We start from the raw sequence: 23,553 nt of genomic DNA on the forward strand, positions 1-23,553 counted from the left end.
CTTGGACCAGAGCCAATTGTCTTTTCCTGGTCAGTGATAAGTGCCACAGGGAATGCAGCAGAAAGCAGGGATATGGTGGGAGATACAGTGTCAACAAAACAATTTGCTACCTTTGTGAGCCCTAAGTGTTCCCTTTGGGCATTTACAGTTCCCCAGTATTTCTGTTAAGAAACCCCGATGTGGAAACAAAACAAAACAACACAACATGGTTTCTGTTTCTTGATTGTAACCTGACTGATAGAGTTGGTCTATAAAATCTAGAATCTTTTGATCAAGGCAGCAGCACTTTCTCTCAAACTTTATTAAAGCTATGAGAGAGTATATCCAGTTAATTTAAAGGCAAAGGCCAAACTTGGGCAATACTCACTAGAAGTTACTTAGTATTTTTCTTGGTTTATGCAAATATCGTTTGAACAGTTCCATAGCCTGCAGGAACTTCAGGCTCCAGAGCTGTCTCCTGGATACAATAACCTGATTACTAAAAAAGGTCACAGTATCCATAATTTATAAAAAGCCCTTACAAATCAATAAAATAAGCATCCTAATAGAGAAACAGGTAAATAACATGAAAAAGCAATTTACAGAAAAAGAGTTACAATGGCAGATAAGTATATATATGTGTTCCTATGTTTAACTAATGATGAAGGAACAAGGTATTATTTTCACCATCACACTGGAAAAACAATAAACACAATAATACCCACCTGTTGATGAGGATTCAGGGAAATGGGTACTCATATACTGGTGGGTAAGATTTACACTAGTATAAACACTTTGAAGCCAGTTTAAATAACAATATCAAAGGCCCTAAGACACACATCTTTGATGTAGCCATTCTACTGAAGGAATTTATCTTAAGAAAACAATGGATGACAAAGTAATTTATTTAGGTAAAAGGAGGTTCACCACCAGCGCTAATTCTAGAATTTCTATTTAGGAAGGGTTATATGAAAATCTAATTGGAAGAGGTGGGAAACTTGAATCTTTGCGGGCACAGCACTTTGTCTCTCCTTAGCAGAGACAGAAAGGCTTGACAGAGATTACAGGGATTTCAGCCATCTCAAGCCATCCTGTGGCCCTGCAAAGGTTCAACAAATTATTTATAGTATCAAACAGTGGAAACAACTAAGTATCCTGTGTTAGAGCCCTGGATAAATAAATTTTGGTGCCCAAAAAGAGAAATTCTATGTTAAAAAGTGTAATGCAGTTAAATACTCAGATATGGAAAAAAACTCATGATATATTAAGTGGAGAAAGATTATAAAACGACATATATAACATGATCCCGTTTGAAATATGTATTTGCATAGAAAAAGATTTGAAAAACAATATGACAAAATGCTAACATGAATAGTAGCTTTCCTTGGGTTGAATATACTTTTTAAATTTCCTTTTCTTTTGTTTACCCAATTTTGTATTTCTTTTAAACAAGGAACAGGTATTGCTTTTGTAAGAAAAAATGTTATAAAACAAGCAAAAGCCTAGATATTTATGAATGGCTACTCTTTTTAAAAGATGATCTGGGACTTCCCAGGTGGCACAGTAGGTAAGCATCCGCCTGCCAATGCAGGGGAAATGGGTTCGATCCCTGCCCCAGGAAGATACCACATGACACGGAGCAACTAAGCCCACGCGCCACAACTATTGAGCCTGCGCTCTAGAGCCTGTGAGCCACAACTACTGAGCCCATGTGCCACAACTACTGAAGCCCTTGCACCTAGAGCCCATGCTCTGCATCAAGAGGCCATCGCAATGAGAAGCCCGCGCACCACAATGAAGAGTAGCCCCCACTCGCCGCAACTAGAGAAGCCCGTGTGCAGCAATGAAGACCCAACACAGCCAATAAAATAAATAAATAAATTTATTTAAAAAAAAAGATGATCTGTCTTCAGATTGGATCTGTAATGTTTCCTTCATGTGTATCAAGAAGCTTACACAATAATGATCTTAATACTAGCAGTGTTGTAAAGCAGAATATTATGTTCTTTCTAGCATCCCATATTCCCCAACACGAGGACTGCTGCCCACTGTACTACAAAAGGGGCATAGAATTTTTAAGTTTCCAGAGAACCGGAAACTTTACATTTCCACCAGTGAGAGAACAAAGGGAAATAAGGCAATATATTAAAGGTTCCATTCAGGACAAGACATCTTCAAGAAAGAGATGTGTGTTTAAAGGTATGGGAACTGAATGCAAAACTAAACTCCTGGTATTCCTGATTCTTGCTTTGACCATGCTTTACTTCATAATTCAGCTCAAACTAAACTTACCGCATTTCAATCGGTATGGTTCGTCTAATCCACTGGCTTCTCTCTCAAGAGGCAGAGTTGGGATTAGTTAGTAGTGAGTTCGGAGGGTGTTTTGAAAAGGAAATGAGACACAAGTTTCTGTTAATGTTATTACACTTTAGTAATAACGCCAGGATCTAAGCACAACCTTCTAGTGTTACAGGTGAAATTACTACTAACAATGAGCCCAATCACCATGGTATGAAAATTGAATACTTACTAATAAGACTAGCAAGGCAGCTCAGAGGAAAAAGGAGATAAGCACATTATTCAGCAGAGCTGATAATTGCAAGACTAATCAACCAAATAAAAGAATCTATCAGAAAATGACTTAATCAGATCATCTACAGCAATTAAATTAACCAGATAATTTAGGTATAGCCTGATTTCAATTCTCCATAAAACAGGCAGCTCTAAGGAGAAGCAAAATCCACACCTGTGACACACCATGAAGTTGTGTGTTCAACTGTCAAGAATTTATATAACACAAAGTATTATAGCCGTGAATTCAAACCTGTTAAATAATGTCTCCAATAAGAAAACTCTTGAATTGTGTTAAAAAGCTTCCTTTCTGACACCAAAAGCAAAGGCAACAAAAGCAAAAGTAAACAAGTGGGACTACATCAAACTAAAAAGCTTCTGCACAGCAAAGGAAACCAACGGAATGAAAAGGCAGCCTATGGAATGGGAGAAGATATCTGCAAATCACATCTCTGAAAAGGGGTTAACATCCAAAATTTTATTAAAGAACTCATACAACTCAATGGCAAAAACAAAAAAAACACAAAAAAATCACAACTAACCATATTTAAATTTCGGCAGAAAATCTGAATAAACGTTTTTCCAAAGAAGATAGACAGATGGCCAACATATACATGAAAAGATGCCCAACATCGCTACTCATGAGGGAAATGCAAATCAAAACCACCAGTTAGAATGGCTCTCATCAAAAAGACTGGAAACAGCAAGTGTTGGTGAGGATGTGGAACACTTGTACAAGGAACACTTGTACACCACTGGTGGGAATCTAAGTTGGGGCAGCTACTATGGGAAACAGTATGAAGATTCCTCAAAAAATTAAAAATAGAACTACCATATATGATCCAGCAATTCCACTCCTGGGTATTTATCCCCGAAAACAAAACCATTAACTCCAAAAGATATATGGAGTTATTCATCACAGCACTATTTACAATAGCCAAGATATGAAAACAACCTGTGTCCATCCATGGATAAATGAATAACGTAAATGTGATACACACACACACAGACATTAGAATATTATTTAGTCATAAAAAGGAATGACATCTTGCCATTTATGACAGTCTGGATAGACGTTGAGGGCATTTGCTAAGTGTAATTAAGTCAGACAGAGAAAGACAAATACTGTATGATCTCACTTACGTGTGGAATCTTAAAAAAACAAAACCAACCAAACAAAAAAGGACAAGCTCATAGACACAGAGAACAGACTGATGGTTGCCGGAAGTGGGGTGGTAGTTCTGGGGGTGAAGCTGGTGAGGGAGGTCAAAAGGTACAAACTGCCAGTTATAAAATAAATAGGCCATGGGGATGTAATGTACAGCATGGTGACTAGAGTTAACAGTACTATATTGCCTATTTGAAAGTTGCTAAGAGAGTAGATCTTAAAAGTTCTCATCACAAGGAAAAAATTGTAGCCATGTGTGGTGACGGATGTTAACCAGACTTGTGGTGATCATTTTGCAATGAAACCAATATAACATTATATGCCAATTACACTTTAATTTTTAAAAAGGTTTCCTTTCTTACCTTCCTAGCAGCAAGGTCTCAATGAATAAATATTATAAAATACAGCATAAAGTACAGCATATTAAATATTATAACCCAAACTAAAAGCAATTCAGTGCCCCCTGAAAACACAGTTCTGGTTGTCTGGTCTGGAATCAAAATGAGTTATTTGGTGAAATGCAGAGTTTAAAGGAGTAATTACTGCAGCGTGAGGGGAAGAGACTGGAGAGTACCAGCACAGGCATTCTTCACCTGGCTTCTTAGAAATAGCAATTTTTACTTCAAGTTGAGTGTCTCTTCCAGCCTTATTTCCTTAGTCAGTAATAAGTTAACACCAGGCATCAATTTCAAACAGATGCAGGTCATCACTGGATAGCAGTTAAAGCCCTAAGATCTTTTCTTGCTTAAATAATTTCTTCCTTTTGGTTTTTCCAAAATTCTGTTTATGCTTCAGTGCTTTCTGCCCAACGGTTCTTTTCACCCTATCTCACAAAGAAGTCTGAAGACTGATTATCCAGGTGGCTTTTCAAATTATTTATCAAATTTCTAACCTCTTTGTAGAGAAAGACCCATTTCTCAGCCTTCCTGTTCAATTTACCTCAAGAATCAAGAGATCAAGCCAACTCCCAAAGGAGGCTTTGGGGCCCCAGCAAAGTGGAAGCAGAAAAAGGCGAGTGGCAGGGCGCACCTTTCTTGGGGATGTCGGCCTCAGGCTGTCTGGGAGGAACATCGCTCCCGCCCCCGTCGAAGGATTAAGGACACAAGGGCGGAGTGCAGGGCCGGCCAGAGGGCGCCACGGGGGACAGAATCCGGATTTCACCCTACTTCAAACAGGAGGTGTTCGAGGTCTAGGGCCGCGCCGTAGGCTCGGAAATCCCACGTCTTTGTCTAGACTGAAAATAAATTTTGCATCCCCAAACTATTTTATAGGGAATTGGTCTCATCGCTGGCTAACCGAATCTCCGAAAATTCTAACCTCTAATCACCGCTTCCAATCACAATACGCTTTGACTCGGGCCCCAGATGGACAGCGCGGTGCCAAGCGAGGCCCCAGGAGCCAAGCGTCGAGCAGCGCGCGGAGCCGGACCCTCCGTTCGCCCAAGCGGAGCGCGGGGACGGCGGGCTCCGTGACCGAGGGGCCCGGGCCCGTGGCTCAGCCCCGGCTCGCGCCCACTTACCCTGGGGGGTGGCCTGGGCGCCGGCCCCCAGCCACGGCTGCAGGGCCAGGTGCAGCAGGAGCAAGGCGGCTGCGCTCGGGGCCAGCATGTTGGCTCTTCCTGCTCCCCGCGGGCGCCCGGGACTCACGGCAGCGGGGGCCCTGCCTGCGAGCGCGGGCGGCGCGCGGCCCCTGGGTCGGGCTTCCCGCGGGCAGCGCAGGTGAGGCGAGCGCGGCGGCCGGGCTGCCGTCGGGGGCGGCGCTCGCGTCCTGGCGCCGCGGAGCTGGGTGCGCTGGCGGCTGGGCCGGGCCGCTTTATGGTCTGGCCGGCCGGGGCGGGGGAGGGCCGAGGCCGGGGCGGCCTCCTTGGCTGGGATCCCCTTTGGCCGGGAAGTGTGGGGGCGGCGGAGAGAGAGGCGTGAGCGTGCGGACTGGGGACGCGAAGGAGCCCCGGGCCGGGCCGACCCGGTCCTGGGTGGGTGGGCGTCGTCGCCGGCCCCGGACGGACGAGGGGGTTAAGAGGATGGGAAGTGCGAGGATGGGCAGTCGGGGGTGAGAAAGTGAGGATACGCAGGACAGAGAAGAAGAGCGGGGCAAAGGAGGAAGAAAGTGACACTGACCCACTAGCTTTGGGTACCATCCATCCCCACCTCCTCTTCTTTTCTAAACAGAAGAACATCGTTTGGATAGGCTTTTAACGCCCATCTTGGGTTCCCTTCCCAACCAACCCTGAAGGCTCTCCGGGAACTTCTGCCTCCTAAGGTGGTCCAGAGAACAATAGGTTTCTTTTATTTCTTGAAGCTTTTCTTGAATATTTCAAATGATGAATATTTTCCCCATCAAGTTTTGAGACGTGAACAGTGACTGTTTCAAAGTTTTTGAGTTTTTAATGGAAATAAAACACATCTCAAGGAATCCATCCAGACAGGACCATTTATAGGATGGTAGTGTTTTATGGAGAGTTTATTTTCAGTCTGGTTTCCAAACACTGTCTGCCCACTTCTGTTCCACCCTCCCAAAAGATTCCAAGTGACAGTTTAAAGCTATGAGAGTAGGACCTAAAAGAGAGGGAAGGAACGTAAGGAATTAGTCTTCCTTCTAGGCAAACCCCCCCTAAAAATAATGTGGATTAACTAGAGGAAAAAATATTTCAGAACAATGGCAAACTTTTCCCTCTTAAACAATTGTGACTAATGGAGAAAATCCAGAAAAGTATTTATACCCCTATCTTTAAGTCTCAAAGAATTCCATTTCAAAATTTAAGAAGCTGTCTGCCATAAACTGCAAGATTCACTCATCATCTTATTCCCAATCTGTGCTAGAATAACCCCTTACCCATTGACTCCATTTACAGCTAATGACCTGGAAATTTGTGAGCTTTATTCAGAGCTCCTTTCTATTTGAGGTGTAACATAGTGCTAATCCATGCTTCACTTAATGCCACATTACACTAAAGTCTCTGTATGCAGCAGGTCACCATATGTCTACATATAAGAGAGCACTGAAGAGACAAAGGGCACAAGTTTCCAGCAATGTGACTGTACACTAGTGAGATGGATTAGACTAGAGAATCTTCAGGTCTCCAAATGGTGTCCTTAGGAGTGGCCTGGGTTGGAGGGAGCTCCAGGCTCCCAACTTCAGCTTTAAGCACGACAGATTTGCTTGTATATGTTTTATACAATGGACTTCAGAGTAAGTAGGACCAAGCCGGAAGTTATTTGAAGGCAGATGCCATTTTTTTTTTTTAGTCAACTTTGTTTAGTCATCTTTGCCAGGCATCCTCAAATCCTAGCAAATTCCCAGCAAAATAGCTTGCACAGGTAGGCACTCAATGAATTTTGGTCGAAACTGGATGACTACTAAGTGTAACTGAGCAACAAAAGAATCAAATGACTTTTTGCTAGCCTAATAGAACTAACAATTTAGTTTTGTTTTTAAAGAGATTGCATTTTTATAAGGCCATTCTTTGGGGAATCTCAGTCAGCTTTTTCTTCGTGTCCTCAGAATCAGGAGGAAATTTGATTACAATACAATTCCTTAAATTGGCTGTGAAATATGGTAAAGGATGTGAAAGAGTTAGTGCCTTTCTGTGCCACCTCGTTAATATATGTTACACTTATCACACTAAATTTTAATTTATTTTAATAATGTACTAAATTATTTAAATTTTCCCCAATATCCGACTGAGCTCTTAAGTACTATCTTTCTTTCTTTCTTTCTTTCTTTCTTTCTTTCTTTCTTTCTTTCTTTCTTTCTTTCTTTTCTTTCTTTCAGCTGCATTGGGTCTTTGTTGCTACGTGTGGGCTTTCTCTAGTTGTGGTGAGTGGGCTATTCTTCATTGTGGTGCACGGGCTGCTCATTGCAGTGGCTTCTCTTGTTGTGGAACATGGGCTTCAGGCACATGGGCTTCAGTGATTGTGGCACATGGGCTGAGTACTTGTGGCTTGCGGGTTCTGGAGCACAGGCTCAGTAGTTGTGGTGCACGGGCTAAGTTGGCATGTGGGATCTTCCCGGACCAGGGATTGAACCTGTGTCCCTGCATTGGCAGGCAGATTCTTAACCACTGTGCCACCAGGGAAGTCCCTCTTGTTTATTTTTGAGGTCCTAACTCCAAGTACAGTGCTGGTACTTGATAGTGAGTAGCCCATTGAATTGACTTTCCTTCTCTTAGTAGGATAAGAGGTTGTGATATGTTAGTAATCCATTTGTGCTGTAGATGACAAAAATGGCCCCAGTGCTTCACTTTTCTCTCTATGTATCTTTTGGTTTCCTGCTGTAACTCTAGGCTTGGCCATGGAGCTTTCTTGGCCCATAAGAATTTAGTAAAACTCCTACAAGCAGAAGTTTAAACATACTTGTGTGATTGGACTTGCTTACACTTCCACCTCTGCCTTTGCCATGGTAGTGTGGCTATGCTAGCCTGTTGCAGAATGAGACATGGAGCAGAGCTGAGTCACCACAGTCACCCTAAGGCAGAGCCAGCTGATCTGCTCACAACTGACACACAAAGATGAATAGGTTCAGGCAAGATCAGCCGAGCTGCCTTGTTGACTCCAGCCATGAGAGCAACAAATGTTTATTTTTATTTATTTATTTACTTATTTTGAACAAATGTTTATTTTTGTATGCCATTAATATTTGGGGGTTGTTTATTATATAATATTATTGTAACATTACGATCTTATTGTAGCAACAGATATACTAGGTTTTGTTCCATTTCTAAGTATTGTAACAGAGTATGCCCCATTTTTGGTGTTTGCTGACAGATTTCAAGCTTCAGTCCTCCTCTTCCTTTCGGTCCCACATCTGAGCGAGTTGGTAAGAAAGCCTGGGTGCCCCTCCCTTTGGTGTTGTGCAAGCCCTAGATCATGCATGAGAACTCTCTCCCCAGCCCCACCCCCTAACCATCAGGAAAACTCCAAAGCCAGCCTCCTTCCTCTGCTCTCTCAAGCCATCTGCAGACCAGCTTGGGAGCCCATTCTCCTCTCACCAGAAAGCCTCCCTAATAAACCTTGTCAAACTCTTTTGCAGCTGGGCGTGGGGATACCCAAACTGCTTCTGCTCCTCCTGTTCTTCAGAAGGGGACGGAGTTACTCGTATTACACACTGCTATTTGGCACAGCTAAGTGGAAGCTTTATACATATTTGTTAATTGATATTTGAATAAAATTATCATTAGTTATATCAAGTTCTCCACTTGAATTCTTAAAGAAAATACAAATGGAGATAATTAACATTTAAAGATGGTTTGAAGGGAGTATGGTTTACTCTAATGTGTGATGACATTTCTGCCACAGCCCTGGAAAATGTAGACTTTGAGCTACTATTTAGTTTAATGTTAATAACAGAGGAAGGTTCTTGATTAAGTGACAGTAAAATAGCTTCTCTAGAAACTAGTTAACACGAAAAAGGGCCTAGTAAATGAAGCAGGGGGCTTTTGATTAGTGTACAATTAAAAGTAAAAAACTTTTTTGCAGAACTCAAAAAAAGATACTTTGCCTAAGCAATTAGGCACTGAAGATTAGTGAAGCAAGAAAAGAAAAGTGTAAAATCACTCATTTTCAATCTCACTAAAGGTCCAAGTAGGCTATTAAAAACTTCTCATTAAGCTTCTTTAATATACTTTACTAATACTGTGTAAAAATTCCTTAGAAAAATAGCCAGAAATGCAATTGTGAGGACATTTATTACCAATAACTATGTCTACCCAACTTGAAGTCCAGAGAGAGTTTTGACAACTAGCATTTCTTAAAGTAAATGCACTGCTTCATTAAACAACACATTAAACCATCGAAATGGTGGTTCCTGCAAAGTCTAGTGATTACAGTGATTACTGTGCCAGGGAAATCCCATACTTAGTGCCAGATGTCTAAATATATTTGCTAAGAAAATATGATGCAAACTGCAATGAAACAATAGGACATAAAGCAAACTTGCAAAATATGCTAAAATTCTTGTCACTTGAATGTGAGGAATGTAGAATTAGGAATGATTTGATTTGAATTGGATTGAAATTCATCTTTGGGGAAAGGAAAAGGGTTGTAAGCAAGTAAATAGTATTACTTGAATTCCTGGGGGCATGTTTAACCTTAAGAAAGTAACTGACACACGAAGGATTTTAGTAGTTAACTGTCAACAGGAAACTTGGTACTGCTAATTACAAATGAGCCCTAACAAGTTCATAAAGAAGCTGAACCATATATATAAATATTTTCCAACTCTAAATTATAAAATTATGTTGGTGTTGCTATCCAGTCATTGACAAAAGTGTTGAGTTAGAAAGAATATTTGCCTATCAATCATGAAATCTTAATTAGAGTTTCTTCTAATTAATGTAATCAGCTATCCAACAAATAATTATCATGTGCCTGTTCACTCAACAAATATTTCTTGACAGTCTTCTAGAATATGCCCAGCACTGTGTTAGACAACTGGCCATACAAAGATGAATGAAACACAGTTCTTGTTCTCCAGCTCATAGACTGCTCAGAAATACAGATGATATAACTAATATGATAAAGGCTATAACAGATATGTGCCCTAAGAAATAAGGAAATGCTGAGGAGAAAGCAACTTATAGTTAAAGAAAATTAGAAAAGGCTTCCTAGAAGAGCTGGCTTTTCACTGGGGTCACGAAGGATGAGGAGGCAAGAACACTGCAAACCTTTACAGGGAATGCACGTCATGTGCAAGACCGTGGGGGGAGATGTCAAGATGAGGTCTGCGGTTCTGACCTGGGCCACATGTCAGATTGTAGTGCCATTTACTGAGATATGAGGGGTAGATGATGATTTGGCTTGGCCATGTTGAGGTTAAGGCACCTTGAAGACATTCAAGTGCAGCTGTCCATTAGGCGCTTAGTTACATGGGTCTGTAACTCAGGAGAGAGGTTGATAGGTGTGGGCATCATAGATTTACAGGTAGGAACTAAAGCTGTAGGTGTAGAGGAAATTACCTAAGAAGCATGTGCACCACGAGGAAAGAATACCGAGGAACACTAATGTTCAGAGCCAAGAGAAGATAAGGCAGCAATAAAGATGGAGAGAAGTAAACAGAAACTGGGAAAGTGTGGTATCAGGGAGGCATGGTAAATAGCCTCAATACCTTGGAGAGGTCAAGCAAGATAAGAACTGAAAACTGTGCTTGGGCTTATCAACTTGGAAGTCATTGGTGACTGTTGGAAGCATCTGATGGAGTAGTGTGGGTGAAAGAAAAACAGAGCACTGCCATTTGAGGCGTGAGGATGACAGAACAGGAAGTGGAGAATAAGGGTAATGATAAAAGTAAGATAACTTTCAAGAAGCTTGCCTGTGACGTGGAAGTGGAGATAAGGCAGTGATATTGGGAGAGATTGGAACATATTTTGACGTAGATGGAATAGAGCTGCCAGGGAGGGAGTTGTTGATATGTGATTTTTCTTAATCGGGAGGCATTAAAAGTGTGTCATGAAGTGGCCTATTAAATTTGATATTTTATGTTTTCTTATAACAGTTTTTCATTTTCTGTATCATATCACCCCTCTAATAACAGAAACTTCACAAGACTGAAGGCTGTCTGTGTTAAGACAGTAACAGAATTCCCATCCCAGGGGTTCATTACCTCCTATAAAGTCCAGAAGTAGAGAGCTGCAGGGGTGGTTCTGTGAATTAGCAATGTTATGCCTCTGGATCAGCTCTTGAACTTCCCTTGTGGGTGTTGCAGCTCCTAACATCCTGTCTTTACATGACCTCACCCAAGAGTAGGAAGCAAGGGAAGGATGAGCCTTCTGCTCTTGTATCTCTCTCAATCTCCACCCCCTGCTCATTTTTCAGTAACGAAAACCTTTCCCAGAAGCACCTGAGCAGAATTCTTTCTCCTCAAGTCTTATTGTCCAGGAGTGGGTCACAGACATACCCGTGTCTTGTCTACCAGGAAGGGTGGGAAAGGGACGACCGGTATTTTCAGCCTCCATTGTGGAAATGGGCTTGACCAGGAAGGACTTGGGAGAGGAGAGTGGATTACTGACCTTGCCAAGCTGATCACCACAGGCTCTGTGTCTCCCAGGCTGTGAGTGCCCCCTGTAGGGCTGGGTGCTTACAAGTGGGTCTTTGGCAAATGGTCCTTATTCTCTTTTGAGGTTTGTAGCTCATAGTTGAAGCTAGAAGAGAAGTGATGAACTGGTAAATCAGAATAGGAGGGAGGGGGTGGGAAAAAATAATGGACTTAGGGAAGAGGATGGGCAAATAGAGACGAAATCACTTCATTTTCAATGGGTTTAATGTGAAGAATACTCTTGATATATAAAAAGTTCTAGACCAGGGATTGGCAAACTGTGACCCACAGGCCAGCTCTGGCTTACTACCTGTTTTTGTAGGGTCAACAAGCTAAGGGGAGTTTTGACATTTTTACCTGATTGTGGAAAAAAAGTATAAAGAAGAGTGTTATTTATGACATAAAAATTATGTAAATTTCAAATTTCAAGGTCTGTAAATAAAATTGTGTTGGAATATAGCCATGTCCACTTGTCTATGGCTACTTTTGTGGCACAACCACAAAGCTGGGGAGTTGTAACTAAGTCCAAGTGGTTTGCAAAGCCCTAAAGTCTTTACCCTCTGGCCCTTCATAGGAAAAGTTACTGACTGTTTTCTAGGCCATACGTTTTCTGAAATCCCATCCATTAGGTTAGACTTAATAAGCAGAAGAAAGGATGGGGCGGAAGAGGAAGCAAAAATGAGGGTGAGTCAGAAATTATCCGCACTCCAGTTATATTAAAACCTCTGTTGGCTGCGCTGTTTTATCAGCGCTTTCCATTCAAGGCTACTGTCTCCCCAGTCACTGCTGTGCAGGTGGCAACGTGTTACATCAGTTCATTTGTAACTGCAGTGCAGGTAAAAATGGATGCCCCACTTGTGACTGCACAAAAGAAGAGCAGCGTGCAGTGACTCATTTTTTTTGGTCTGAGGATGCGCACGTCCGCACACTTCTGCCCACACTGTCGACACTCTGCAAAAACTTCTTTTTGAGGTGTTAAAGGATCCTCCTTATAGTCCTGATCTTGCTTCATTGGACTTTCACCTGTTTCGTCCTCTGAAAGTAGCCCTACGAGGACAAGGATTCACTGCTGATGAAGAAGTGAAGACAGTGGTGCATTCATGGCTCTCAGCTCAGCCTAAAACAGTTTTTTCAATTAATTAATGAATTAATTAATTGGCTGCATTGTGTCTTCATTGCTGCACACAAGCTTTCTCTAGTTGCGGTGAGTGGGGGCTACTCTTCATTGTGGTGTGCAGGCTCCTCATTGTGGTGGCTTCTCTTGTTGTGGAGCATGGGCTCTAGGCACTCAGGCATCAGTAGTTGCAGCACATGGGCTCAATAGTTGTGGCTCATGGGCTCTAGATTACAGGCTCAATAGTTGTGGCGTGTGGAATCTTCCTGGAGCAGGGATCGAACCCGTGTCCCCTGCATTGGCAGGCAGATTCTTAACCACTGCACTACCTAGGAAGTCCCCTAAAACATTTTTTAATGAGGAAATACAAAAGCTTGTTGGAATATGGACAAAATGTATTGAAAAGCAAGGAGACTATGTCAAAAAATGATGTATTTATCTTTTCTAAAAGTTAATTAAAATAAATTCTACAGTCAGAGTGTGGATAATTTTTGACTTGCCTTCATATGAATGGACTCCTGTTGCTAATTCTGTTACTTACTCTCCTACCTTCTACTAAGACCTAGGAGTTGAGGGGCACAGGGCATGAGTGTCATATCTTACTTCCTAGTACCACAAAATAATAAATATTAAATCTACCATTCCTGTCCTTCTCTCCAGGTACAATATTCTGCCAGTGGTATTAAAATGGCCCAGCTTTTCTCAGGAGAAACAGGAGGGAGTTCATCATTGACTTGAAAAATCTGTCTAATGAAAATATGCTTCCTTTTATGGATCTAGGGAAATGTGAACTGCAAACACATTTTATATTGCCACTTGAGCGTTAAATTTCATTGGTAAATAGCATGTGTTTCATCATACATGACAGTTAAAAATGGGATTCCGACTTGCATAATTCTCAGAAAGAGATTTCCTTCTGGTGTTCTGGCATGTCCTTTCACAAAAATAATTCTGACTATGGATGTAATTGCCAGCAATGTTGATGATTTTGACTGCCACGTTTAAAAACTGACCAGTGGGAAAGGAAAATAGACAGGACAAATCCAATAAAGGAAAAGTTTCAGCAGAAAGAGCAGACGTGAGCAAAGGTAGCAGAGGAATTGGGGAAGAAGGAGAGAGAAGGAGGAAGGAAAGGGGAGGAGGCAGCCAAGAGTCCCTCATGAACAAGCTCATTGTGTCCAGGGGTGTTGAGTGCTGGTTCCATTTAAAGGACCCATCAGAGTCCCATGCCCCATTTGATACCTTCATTTTTCTTTCTTGTGCACGCGTGCATGCACACACACACACACACACACACACACACACACACACACACACACACACACACACACACACACACACACACACGTGCGCACGCACACACACACTCCCTCTCTCTTTCGCTCTCTCTCCCTGGAATGTAAGGGCTCCTTTCCCAGGGCCCTCTGGCTGGAACATGCTGTTCCAGTGCAGCTCCCTGAAGTCACCAGTGGGAGTACGGACTTTGGTGCTAGTCCTCTGAGGATTACTGTTCCTCTTATCTTGGTCACAGCAGCAATCTTTCCACCTATCTGCGTATCCGATAGTTAAGCAGCTAAAATCAAGGCCTGCAGGCTTGCCCCAGCACACTTGAACAGGGCTTTTCCTGTGATATGATGACTAATTTTTTCATCTTCATTTGCACAACACAACTTGCTTATACATATATACTTCTGTGCATATTCATGCATGCCTATATATGATGTATATACATAAGTACACACACACACACCATCTTTTTCTCTTTTCTGTGGAAGTCTTAGTAACCCACATAATAATAGTAATCAACTTTATCTCGTTCAGATACAGAGCCTGGTCTTATATTTGATCTCATTCAATCTTCACGACACTGAAGTGAGATAGATAAGATGGTTATAATTCCCACTGTACAGACTTTAGAAAACTAAAGTTCAGGGAGGTTGAACGCCCTACCCAAGGGAATGCCAGAGCTTGGACTCAAGCTCAGGTTTCGGACCCTGGGCCCAGCGCTCTTCTCCTCCGCCGCACTGCCTTCGGGAGAATGAATGTCTGATCAATGCAGAAACACTGCTTCCTGGGCAGGCTAAGTGAAGGGAGGCCGTAACAATGAATTTCTTGCTCTTAATTTAACTTACCTCCTTCTAATATATTATGTGAAACCAAAAACACAGTTTTCCAGTATTTGCTTTTTCTTTCTTCCCACTTTTTAAAGACCATTGCCATAATGGATGTGGTCACCAGCACAGTACCGTGACCCAGCCCTGCCCTGTGAAGAAATGCCGTGTCTGATCTGGAGAGGTGGCTCGTGGAGTCACACCTGGGTTTGAATTCCCGCTTATCACTTCCTGGTGTATGGCCTTGGGGAAGTCCCTTAAACTTCTGTTGCAGGTGAGGATAGTGTCTCTGTTTCCTCACTGGGAAATGGGCATGACACCTACCTTGTGAGTTGTATGAGAACCAGCTCCAGGATGATGTTTGACATATTGTGACTTTCAATTAATGGTGGTTGTTTATTCCCAGGTTGAGGTTCTGGCTTCAGCGACCTGAAGCCGACTCCCAGGATGTGTGGATTTGACACATTTCTGAGAGGGGCTGGTGAAAATAAGCAGGGGTATTGTCCTGGTTAGGAAGGCAGTAGGCTCTGCAGCCAGACGGGCTTTGATCCTGACTCCACACTGTGTGTCCTTAGGAAGACATTTAATGGCTCTCTTCCTTAGACTGAAGTGTCATTTGTAAGATGGATATGCTAATGGTACCCATTGTAAGGCGAGTGGAGATGCCAATAGCACTTTTTGGATGAGAGAATAAAATAAACATTTAACCTAGTGCCTGGCACAAAGTGGTTTCATTATTACTTTCATTTTGGGGGGATAAAGTTCAGGTATTTCCATTTTAAATTGAATTTGTTAATCTATTGTTCTCCAGAGGCTAAATGAGAGGAAATGGGGAAGCAATAGGTTGCCTAGATAATCTTTAAACAAGGAGAGCATATTCTCTTAGAGATAGAACACCTAACCTTCTTGTAAAAAAAAAAAAAAAAAAGAAGGGAAGGACAGTAGGACTTAAAGGAAATTTTAATTACTCTGACTACAAGCAGAATTAATGCCTTTGCTGCCTTGGTTACCTAGGGCAAAAACTGAGCTAAAAATCAAGGGGAGGCTGTGCTATTATATATAGAAACACTATAATCTCACTCTTGGGTAACTCTATGTGTTTGCAGGTACAGCTAGATATGTTGGCCAACATACAGATCAGAAAAATAGAGTTTTGGGGGCTGGTAAGGGCTAAGGAAAGTCCCAGGATAAAAATGTCCTCCATCCACAACTGTAATTGACTCTGGGGAATAATTATTCTGCTATAATCAGGGTCTGTGGGACATCATGAAATGTTATGATTCTGAGATTTGCTTGTTACAGAATAGATGTTTGTTTACTTTCCCTTTATTTCTCTATTTTTCTTTAGTAAATAGCCTTGTTCAAGTAAGGCTGGTATTCATCCAACTGAGCAAATTGATGGTAACCTACCCAGCTATCTTGGGGAAAGATTTGCCCTGTTCTTAGATGGAGCCTTGTATTGAAAGCAGTGTGACATCCTCATAGAGTAGTTTGGTGCAGAGAATCCCAAGTCCAGTACAGTAAAAAGAAAATGGGAAAGATGTGGGCTTTGTAGTTATATAAACAAATAAATAAAGCATGAAAAAAGGGATGTATCAGACTTGTCAACAGGGCTGTTTCCACTGTTGTTATGAAAGAAATTTATAACACTGAGAAGGTGTTCTTTCATGCTGGCTTCTCTTTATGTATATGATTTGAATAAATGAGCTTCATAAATTAGGAGAAAAGATTGGCTTGAGAGAGCACTGTTTTGTGTGTTGAGATGACTATATTTTCACCTGGGTAGCTGAAAGGTAAATATACTAGATTTATGTATTAAGGCCAGAGGCTTTTTAATAATGATATAAGGAATATTTTTTTTGAAACTTGCTTGTGGTTATAACTGCTATTTAAATCTCTACAAAAATTGGAAGAAAAATAATTGTGATTGAATTTATATTTAAAATGTTGTTGCATGAAGACTTCTGTTTCTGGTAGTATAATAGAACAAGGTGCACTGAATGATCCTCCTAGTAAAAACAACTAACATTTTGGAGTAGAAAATATTTTAAAAATTAGATGAATTACTGAACTATAAGAAAGCAAGAAATTCATAGAGGCCAAATATAACGTTAGAGCCTAAATCCTAAAAGGTAGCTGAGCACTGAAGTCAGCCTTTACACTGAGAGTATCTAATAAACCTTGGGATATTAAACTTCTGTTTTATCAGCCTCACAGGTTGAAAGGATAAAAAAATAGCCAAAGGCCCTCCTAGGATGAAGAGACTAATAGGAGGACGCTCTCCCCCATGTAAAGCTAAGACCTGAAGGAGTCACACCCTCACTGTAAGAGTGAATTAGAAATAAACCCTCTGTTCAGAGGGGAGAACTAGCATCTTGCCTGTCTTGATCTTGGCTCTGGTGTAGGGGAGAAAATCTTCCCCCTGAGAATTTGTACATACAGCTATCCCTCATGTGGTTTTTTTGTTTGTTTGTTTTTGCCTTTTCCCACAAAGTTAAAAAATTTAATGTTTAAAAACCTACAGAGAAGGCAAGAGAAAAGTGCAATGAACAGTTCTAGACTCACCAATTTCTCTATACATATGCCAATATCTATACCTACACATGTGTGTGTGTTTGTAGATAAATATCTGGGTTTTTTGCTTGAACCAATTGAAATTAACTTACAATCACTGGACACTTTACCCTTAAATACTTCAACAGGCATTTCCTAGAATAAGGACATCTTCCTATAGAATCATGATATTATTTCATCTCAGAAAACTAATGATAATTCCATAATGTCATTTACTATATGGTCTGTATTCTAATGTTCTTAATTGTCTTCCAAATATATTTTATGACTTAAGAGAAACAGAAGCTGCTCAAAGTGCATTGCATTTGATTGTTCTGTTTCTTAAGTTTCTTTTAGTTGAGAAGAATATCCTGCCTTTTATGTGTGAGTATGGCAATGACTTTTTTGGAAGAATTCCAGCCAACAGTCATGTAGAATGTCCTATATTCTGAATTTGACCAATTGTTTCTCATGATTAGATTCAGGTTAAATATTTTTGTCAAGAATGCTTCATAGTTGATGTTGCTTCTTGTCGTTCTGTAGTCCCAAATTCATGCTACTATATGGTGTGAAAAAATACCAGATAGAGATCTGGTAGTGTCTCCAGGCAACTAAAGTCCAAAAAAGTCCTCTCTGGAGGACAAAAAATTTAACCCAGTTTTCAAAGAATTCTTACAGATAATGTTCCAAAGAATAAAAAAAAAAATTACAAAACATTTAAGGAAATAAGGCACCATAGGTGAGAGCCAACAGAAACAACCTACACAGAATCACACATTCACAGACTTTCAAGCTATACAAAAGGATATTTAATATACTTCAAGAAATAAAAGAGAAGCCTAAAAATAAGGACAAGAAACAAAAAAAATTTTTTAAGTATATTTGAAATAGAACTTCTAGAAAAAGAAAATAGAATTGAAATTAAAAACAATGTATGAATTATATGATAGACTGGACAAAATTAAGAGATAATTAGTGAAGTGGAAGATATATCTAAAGAACTTATACAAAATATAGCACAGAGGAACAAGATTAAAAAGAAGTATGAGAAGTTAAAAGTAAAGAAGAATAGAGTATGAAGTCCATATGTCTAATTGGAGTTCCAGAGGGAGATATTAGAAAGAATGGAAAAAAGACAATATTTAAAGAGAGAATGGCTGAGAATTTTTCAGAAGTGTTGAAAGACACCAAACCACAGAATCCCAACAAATCCCAAATGGGATAAATAAGAATTAACGCGGCCAGAAGGCAGAGAATATTATTTATAACATATTGAGGTAAAAAAAAAAACTATCAATCCCAAACTTAATTAATGAAAAGAACAAGGGTAAAATAAGGACATTTAAAGACAAATAAAACTGAGTATAGATCCTCACAAAATGAATTTCTAAGGGATATACTTCAGACTCAGAGAAAAATGAACTCAAACTGGAAGTCTGAAATACAAGAAGAAATGATTAGCAAAGGTTTTATAAATAAATAGACTTACACGTTGGTCATATAGAACAATAACAGTGATGCTTAATTTGTAGAATTAAGAAGCAAGATAGAACTAAAGTGCTACAAACTATAAAGTTGGGAGGGAAGCAATTAGATACAGTCTTATATATAATAAACTCATATTTTTCAGGAGCAGGTAAAATGATTAAGTTTAGATTTTATTAAATATTAAAATATTTATGCTAACCTCTGGGAGAATAGAAGACATATTGCTCAGGAACTAGTAGAAGGAAGAAATTAACAAGGAAAAAAATCATCCCCCACCAACACACAAAATTCTTCTGTTTTGCATGTTGCCAAACTACATTGTGGGATTGTGCCATCCATATCACTGAGTTTTTCTTATATAAGTAAGAAATTTCTTTCAGATCCAAGTGCCAGGAAAAAGCTTTGTTTATTTTAGGATATTTCTTTATGGCTAATAGGTAATTTTATATCTATTGTGTTTTCATTTTTGCTTTTTTGCCACCTGGAAGCCCAGCCCAAACATTGACCTCTACTTTAATAATTACGTAGGAGCTACTAGCCTACAGATCTTTTAACTCTTCCCTCCCACTTCGATTATCTAACATTTATTTTTATTTCTTCTGATCCTGATTTTCATCTTGTGTTCTTGTCTTAAATGCTCTGAAGGACAAATTAGATAGGAATAAATAAATATATACTTGAATGGATCAAAAAGTAAAAATAAAATGATTAAAGCAAATAAAAGATTGAAATCTGGAAAGTGGTAACTATTTTATTTGCTCTTTAGTCTTCTCTGTTAGTGGCAGCACAGGAAGGGTGGTATGAATTAGTCTACCCTTTTTGAATTGATTCATCCTAGGTTGGAATTCCAAGCAGTTTGCCTATGCTTGGGGTTTTTAATAGCTGCTAGTGGTGCGAAACACTAACAAGGCAAGAAAAATCTATTATGAAAAAAATGAAATGAGAACTTATTACTGACCAACTTTTAGAGCTAGTAGTATTTTAAAATGAAAATATATGTATATATATTTCATCATTTATGAACACAGTTTTGTCTCTCAAGTAGAAACAGTAATGGAGAAAGGAACTGCCCTCCTTGGATATAATGAAGCTGATTATGGCAGTTGAATTTGTTGTTTAAGAGTTCATCTCACTTGATTCAATTTATGCTAAAAATAACATTCTTTCTCAGAGCAATCCCACTCAAGAAAATCAGTGGAGACATTCAAAAGAACACAGAAAATAGAAATGAAATGACATAAAACAAAATGACATTTTAAGACTACAGTGTAGGTGTATATATGGGAGGAGGCCAACCGTGGGGTGACCCCAAGAATTAGGCTATGAAAAGAGATAGCCTTTTGCCAGCTGAGTAGATGTAGTGGGTGAACCCAGTATGTAGCCACATCGTGTAGAGTACAGAGATTTGACTTTAACCTGTCCTGATGAAAAATTTTAACACATTTAAGGAAAGACTGGGGCAGTCAGAAAGGGAATTGGTCTGACATTGAAGTTTGGAAATGGGTGGTATGGGAAGAGTTAGTGAGGCAGAAGTTGGCAGTGGACACGTGAGTTGTCCTGGCCCCAGACACAGCCCTTCTGGTCCAAGTGGCAGACAGGCCACATGGTGGAAATGGATGCATCAGGTCATTATAGGCTGACTGCATTACACCTCACCCTTGTTGCTTGCCAAGCAAATTTCTGTTAAATTGGCTTCCTTGCAGTTTGTCTAAGAATGTACTTGCCAGGCTGAGGCTAATGTCAACCCGGTAAAAGACACTTTGCCTTTGAATGAAAATAACGGCAGTCCACTTATTATCCCTCAGCCTTCCTCCCACGCTGATAAGACAAGAGCTTCTGCATCTCCAGGACTGAATCCCCAACCCAGGTCTCTGGTGCTTTCACCACGGAGAGGAACATTCCCCTTGGAAGCCAGTCTGCCAGTCTTCCCTGTGACACGTGGCCTCCCCAGGGACTTTTTGAATGTTGACAATCAGCCATGGTTTCGCATTAGTAGATGAGGATGATGTTGTTCCAATGAGACACGTGATTACCAGACGCTCCTTATCACAAGAAGGAATGTGCCAGAAGGCAAAGAGATGAGCTTCAAAACATGGGTTCAAAGAAATTTTATGATTTGTATGGAAATGCAAAAGACCCTGAATAGCCAAGGCAATCTTGAGAAGGAAAGACTGAGCAGGAGGAATCAGGCTCCCTGTCTTCAAACTGTACTACAAGGCTACAGTGATCCAGACAGTATGGTACTGGCACAAAAACAGAAATATAGATCAATGGAACAGGATAGAGAGCCCAGAGATAAACTCATGCACATATGGACAACTTATCATTGACAAAGGAGGCAAGAATATTACAATGGAGAAAAGACAGCCTCTTCAATAAGTAGTGCTGGGAAAATTGGACAGCAATATGTAAAAGAATGAAATTAGAACACTTCCTAACACCATACACAAAAATAAATTCAAAATGGATTAAAGAGCTAAACGTAAGGCCAGACACTATAAAACTCTTGGAGGAAAACATAAGGCAGAACACTCTATGAAATAAATCAAAGCAAGATCCTTTTTGACCCACCTCCTAGAATAATGGAAATAAAATAAAAAATAAACCAATGGGACCTAATGAAACTTAAAGCTTTTGCACAGCGAAAGAAACCATAAGCAAGACAAGAAGACAACCCTTAGAATGGGATAACATATTTGGCAATGAAGCAATGGACAAAGGATTAATCTCCAAAATATACAAGCAGCTCATGCAGCTCAATATCAAAAAAGCAAACAACCCAATCCAAAAATGGGTGGAAGACCTAGAATGACATTTCTCCAAAGAAGACATGCAGATGGCTAACAAACACATGAAAAGATGCTCAACATCACTAATCATTAGAGAAATGCAAGTCAAAACCACAATGAGGTATCACCTCACACTGGTCAGCATAGCCATCATCAAAAAATCTAGAAACAATAAGTGTTGGAGAGGGTGTGGAGAAAAGGGAACCCTCCTGCACTGTTGGTGGGAATGTAAATTGATACAGCCACTATAGAAAACAATTTGGAGGTTCCTTAAAAAACTAAAAATAGAACTACCATATGACCAGCAATTCCACCACTGGGCATGTATCCTAAGAAAACCATAATCCAAAAAGATACATGTACCACAATATATTGCAGCACTATATACAATAGCCAGGACATGGAAGCAACCTAGATGCCCATCAACAGATGAATGGATAAAGATGTGGCACACATATACAATGGAATATTACCCAGCCATAAAAAGGAATGAAATTGAGTTACTTGTGGTGAGGTGGATGAACCTAGAGACTGTCATACAGAGTGAAGTAAGCCAGAAAGAGAAAAACAAATATCATATGCTAACTCACATAGATGGAGTCTAAAAAAATGGTACTGGTGAACCCAGTGACAAGGCAAGAATAAAGATGCAGATGCAGAGAATGGACTTGAGGATACGGGGTGTGGGGCAAAGGGGAAACTGGGACAAAGTGAGAGCATAGCATTGACATATATATACCACCAAATGTAAAATAGCTAGTGGGAAGCTGCTGCATAACACAGGGATATCAACTTGATGACTGGTGATGACTTAGAGAGGTGACATAGGGAGGGTGGGAAAGAGTCATGGAAGGGAGGGGATATGGGGATATGTGTATAAATACAGCTGATTCACTGTTATACAGCAGAAATTGGCACAACAGTGTAAAGCAATTATATTCCAATGAAGAGCTTAAACAAACAAACAAAAAAAATGGTTTCACCTTTCCCGTACAACTCAGAGGTCCTGGCTGACTCCTCCCACCTATCCACTCAAGATGAGGCAGGCATCAGCCCTTTAGAACATACCCTCCTATGTCCTCAGGGACTTGACCTTTATAGAAGGTCTCTCTCACTTGTGACCAGGCCATGTAAGCACCAGAAAGGCATCATTCACCTTGTCTGCACCTTCCCCTAGGTACCTGGGTCACCTAGGGGAAGTCTATCCCTGAGATAGTCAAATCTTACTTAGCTTTTGCTGCTGCCAACTCAGTACTAAAGAAACTAAAACTTTCCTTATCCCAAGTCTTTTTTTTTTAATGCCAAAAAAAAAAAAAGTATGATAGGGTAACACCTTTTTCCTTGCTTCATTTTTTCTCATCTAAGTTTGGAAAATGTTCTAAGATTGAGTACTGAATGTTAATTATTTTAAAGGATGTAAATTTTCCATTACAAGATTACTTACAGGAATGGTAATTCCAAGTTCTTGGGAGTTACATTTCAACGAGAAAGGAGTGTTAGGGAGACCTTGGCTTTATCTGAATCTGGGAGTGATGACAGAAAGGGCCTCAGTTATCAAGTATAACCCTCTTCTCTCCTTTCTGTATGCGGATAAGCTGGGGTTCAAGGAAGTCAACTTATTTCCCCAGAGACAGTCAGTGGCAGACCAGGATGAACAGCCAGTGCTCCAGGCTCCTGGTACAGTGTTCTCTCCACATCATGTTGGAATACGGTGCTATAAGTAAAACCCTTTGTTTGACTCTTATGGGGATG

The 23,553-nt window shown here is 40.4% G+C and overlaps 1 protein-coding gene across 1 annotated transcript in view; it reads right to left on the bottom strand.

The window, feature by feature from the left end:
• Positions 1-5,508, bottom strand: part of THBS4 (thrombospondin 4) — a 43,835-nt gene extending 38,327 nt beyond the window's left edge. The window contains exon 1 of the mRNA XM_057740384.1: positions 5,238-5,508. Within this exon, the coding sequence (XP_057596367.1) occupies positions 5,238-5,325 (88 nt within the window). The 5' untranslated portion in view covers positions 5,326-5,508. The remainder of the gene's footprint in view (positions 1-5,237) is intronic.
• Positions 5,509-23,553: the final 18,045 nt, after the last annotated feature.

Source organism: Hippopotamus amphibius, chromosome 1 (genome assembly GCF_030028045.1).
Source record: "Hippopotamus amphibius kiboko isolate mHipAmp2 chromosome 1, mHipAmp2.hap2, whole genome shotgun sequence".
NCBI lineage: Eukaryota > Metazoa > Chordata > Mammalia > Artiodactyla > Hippopotamidae > Hippopotamus > Hippopotamus amphibius.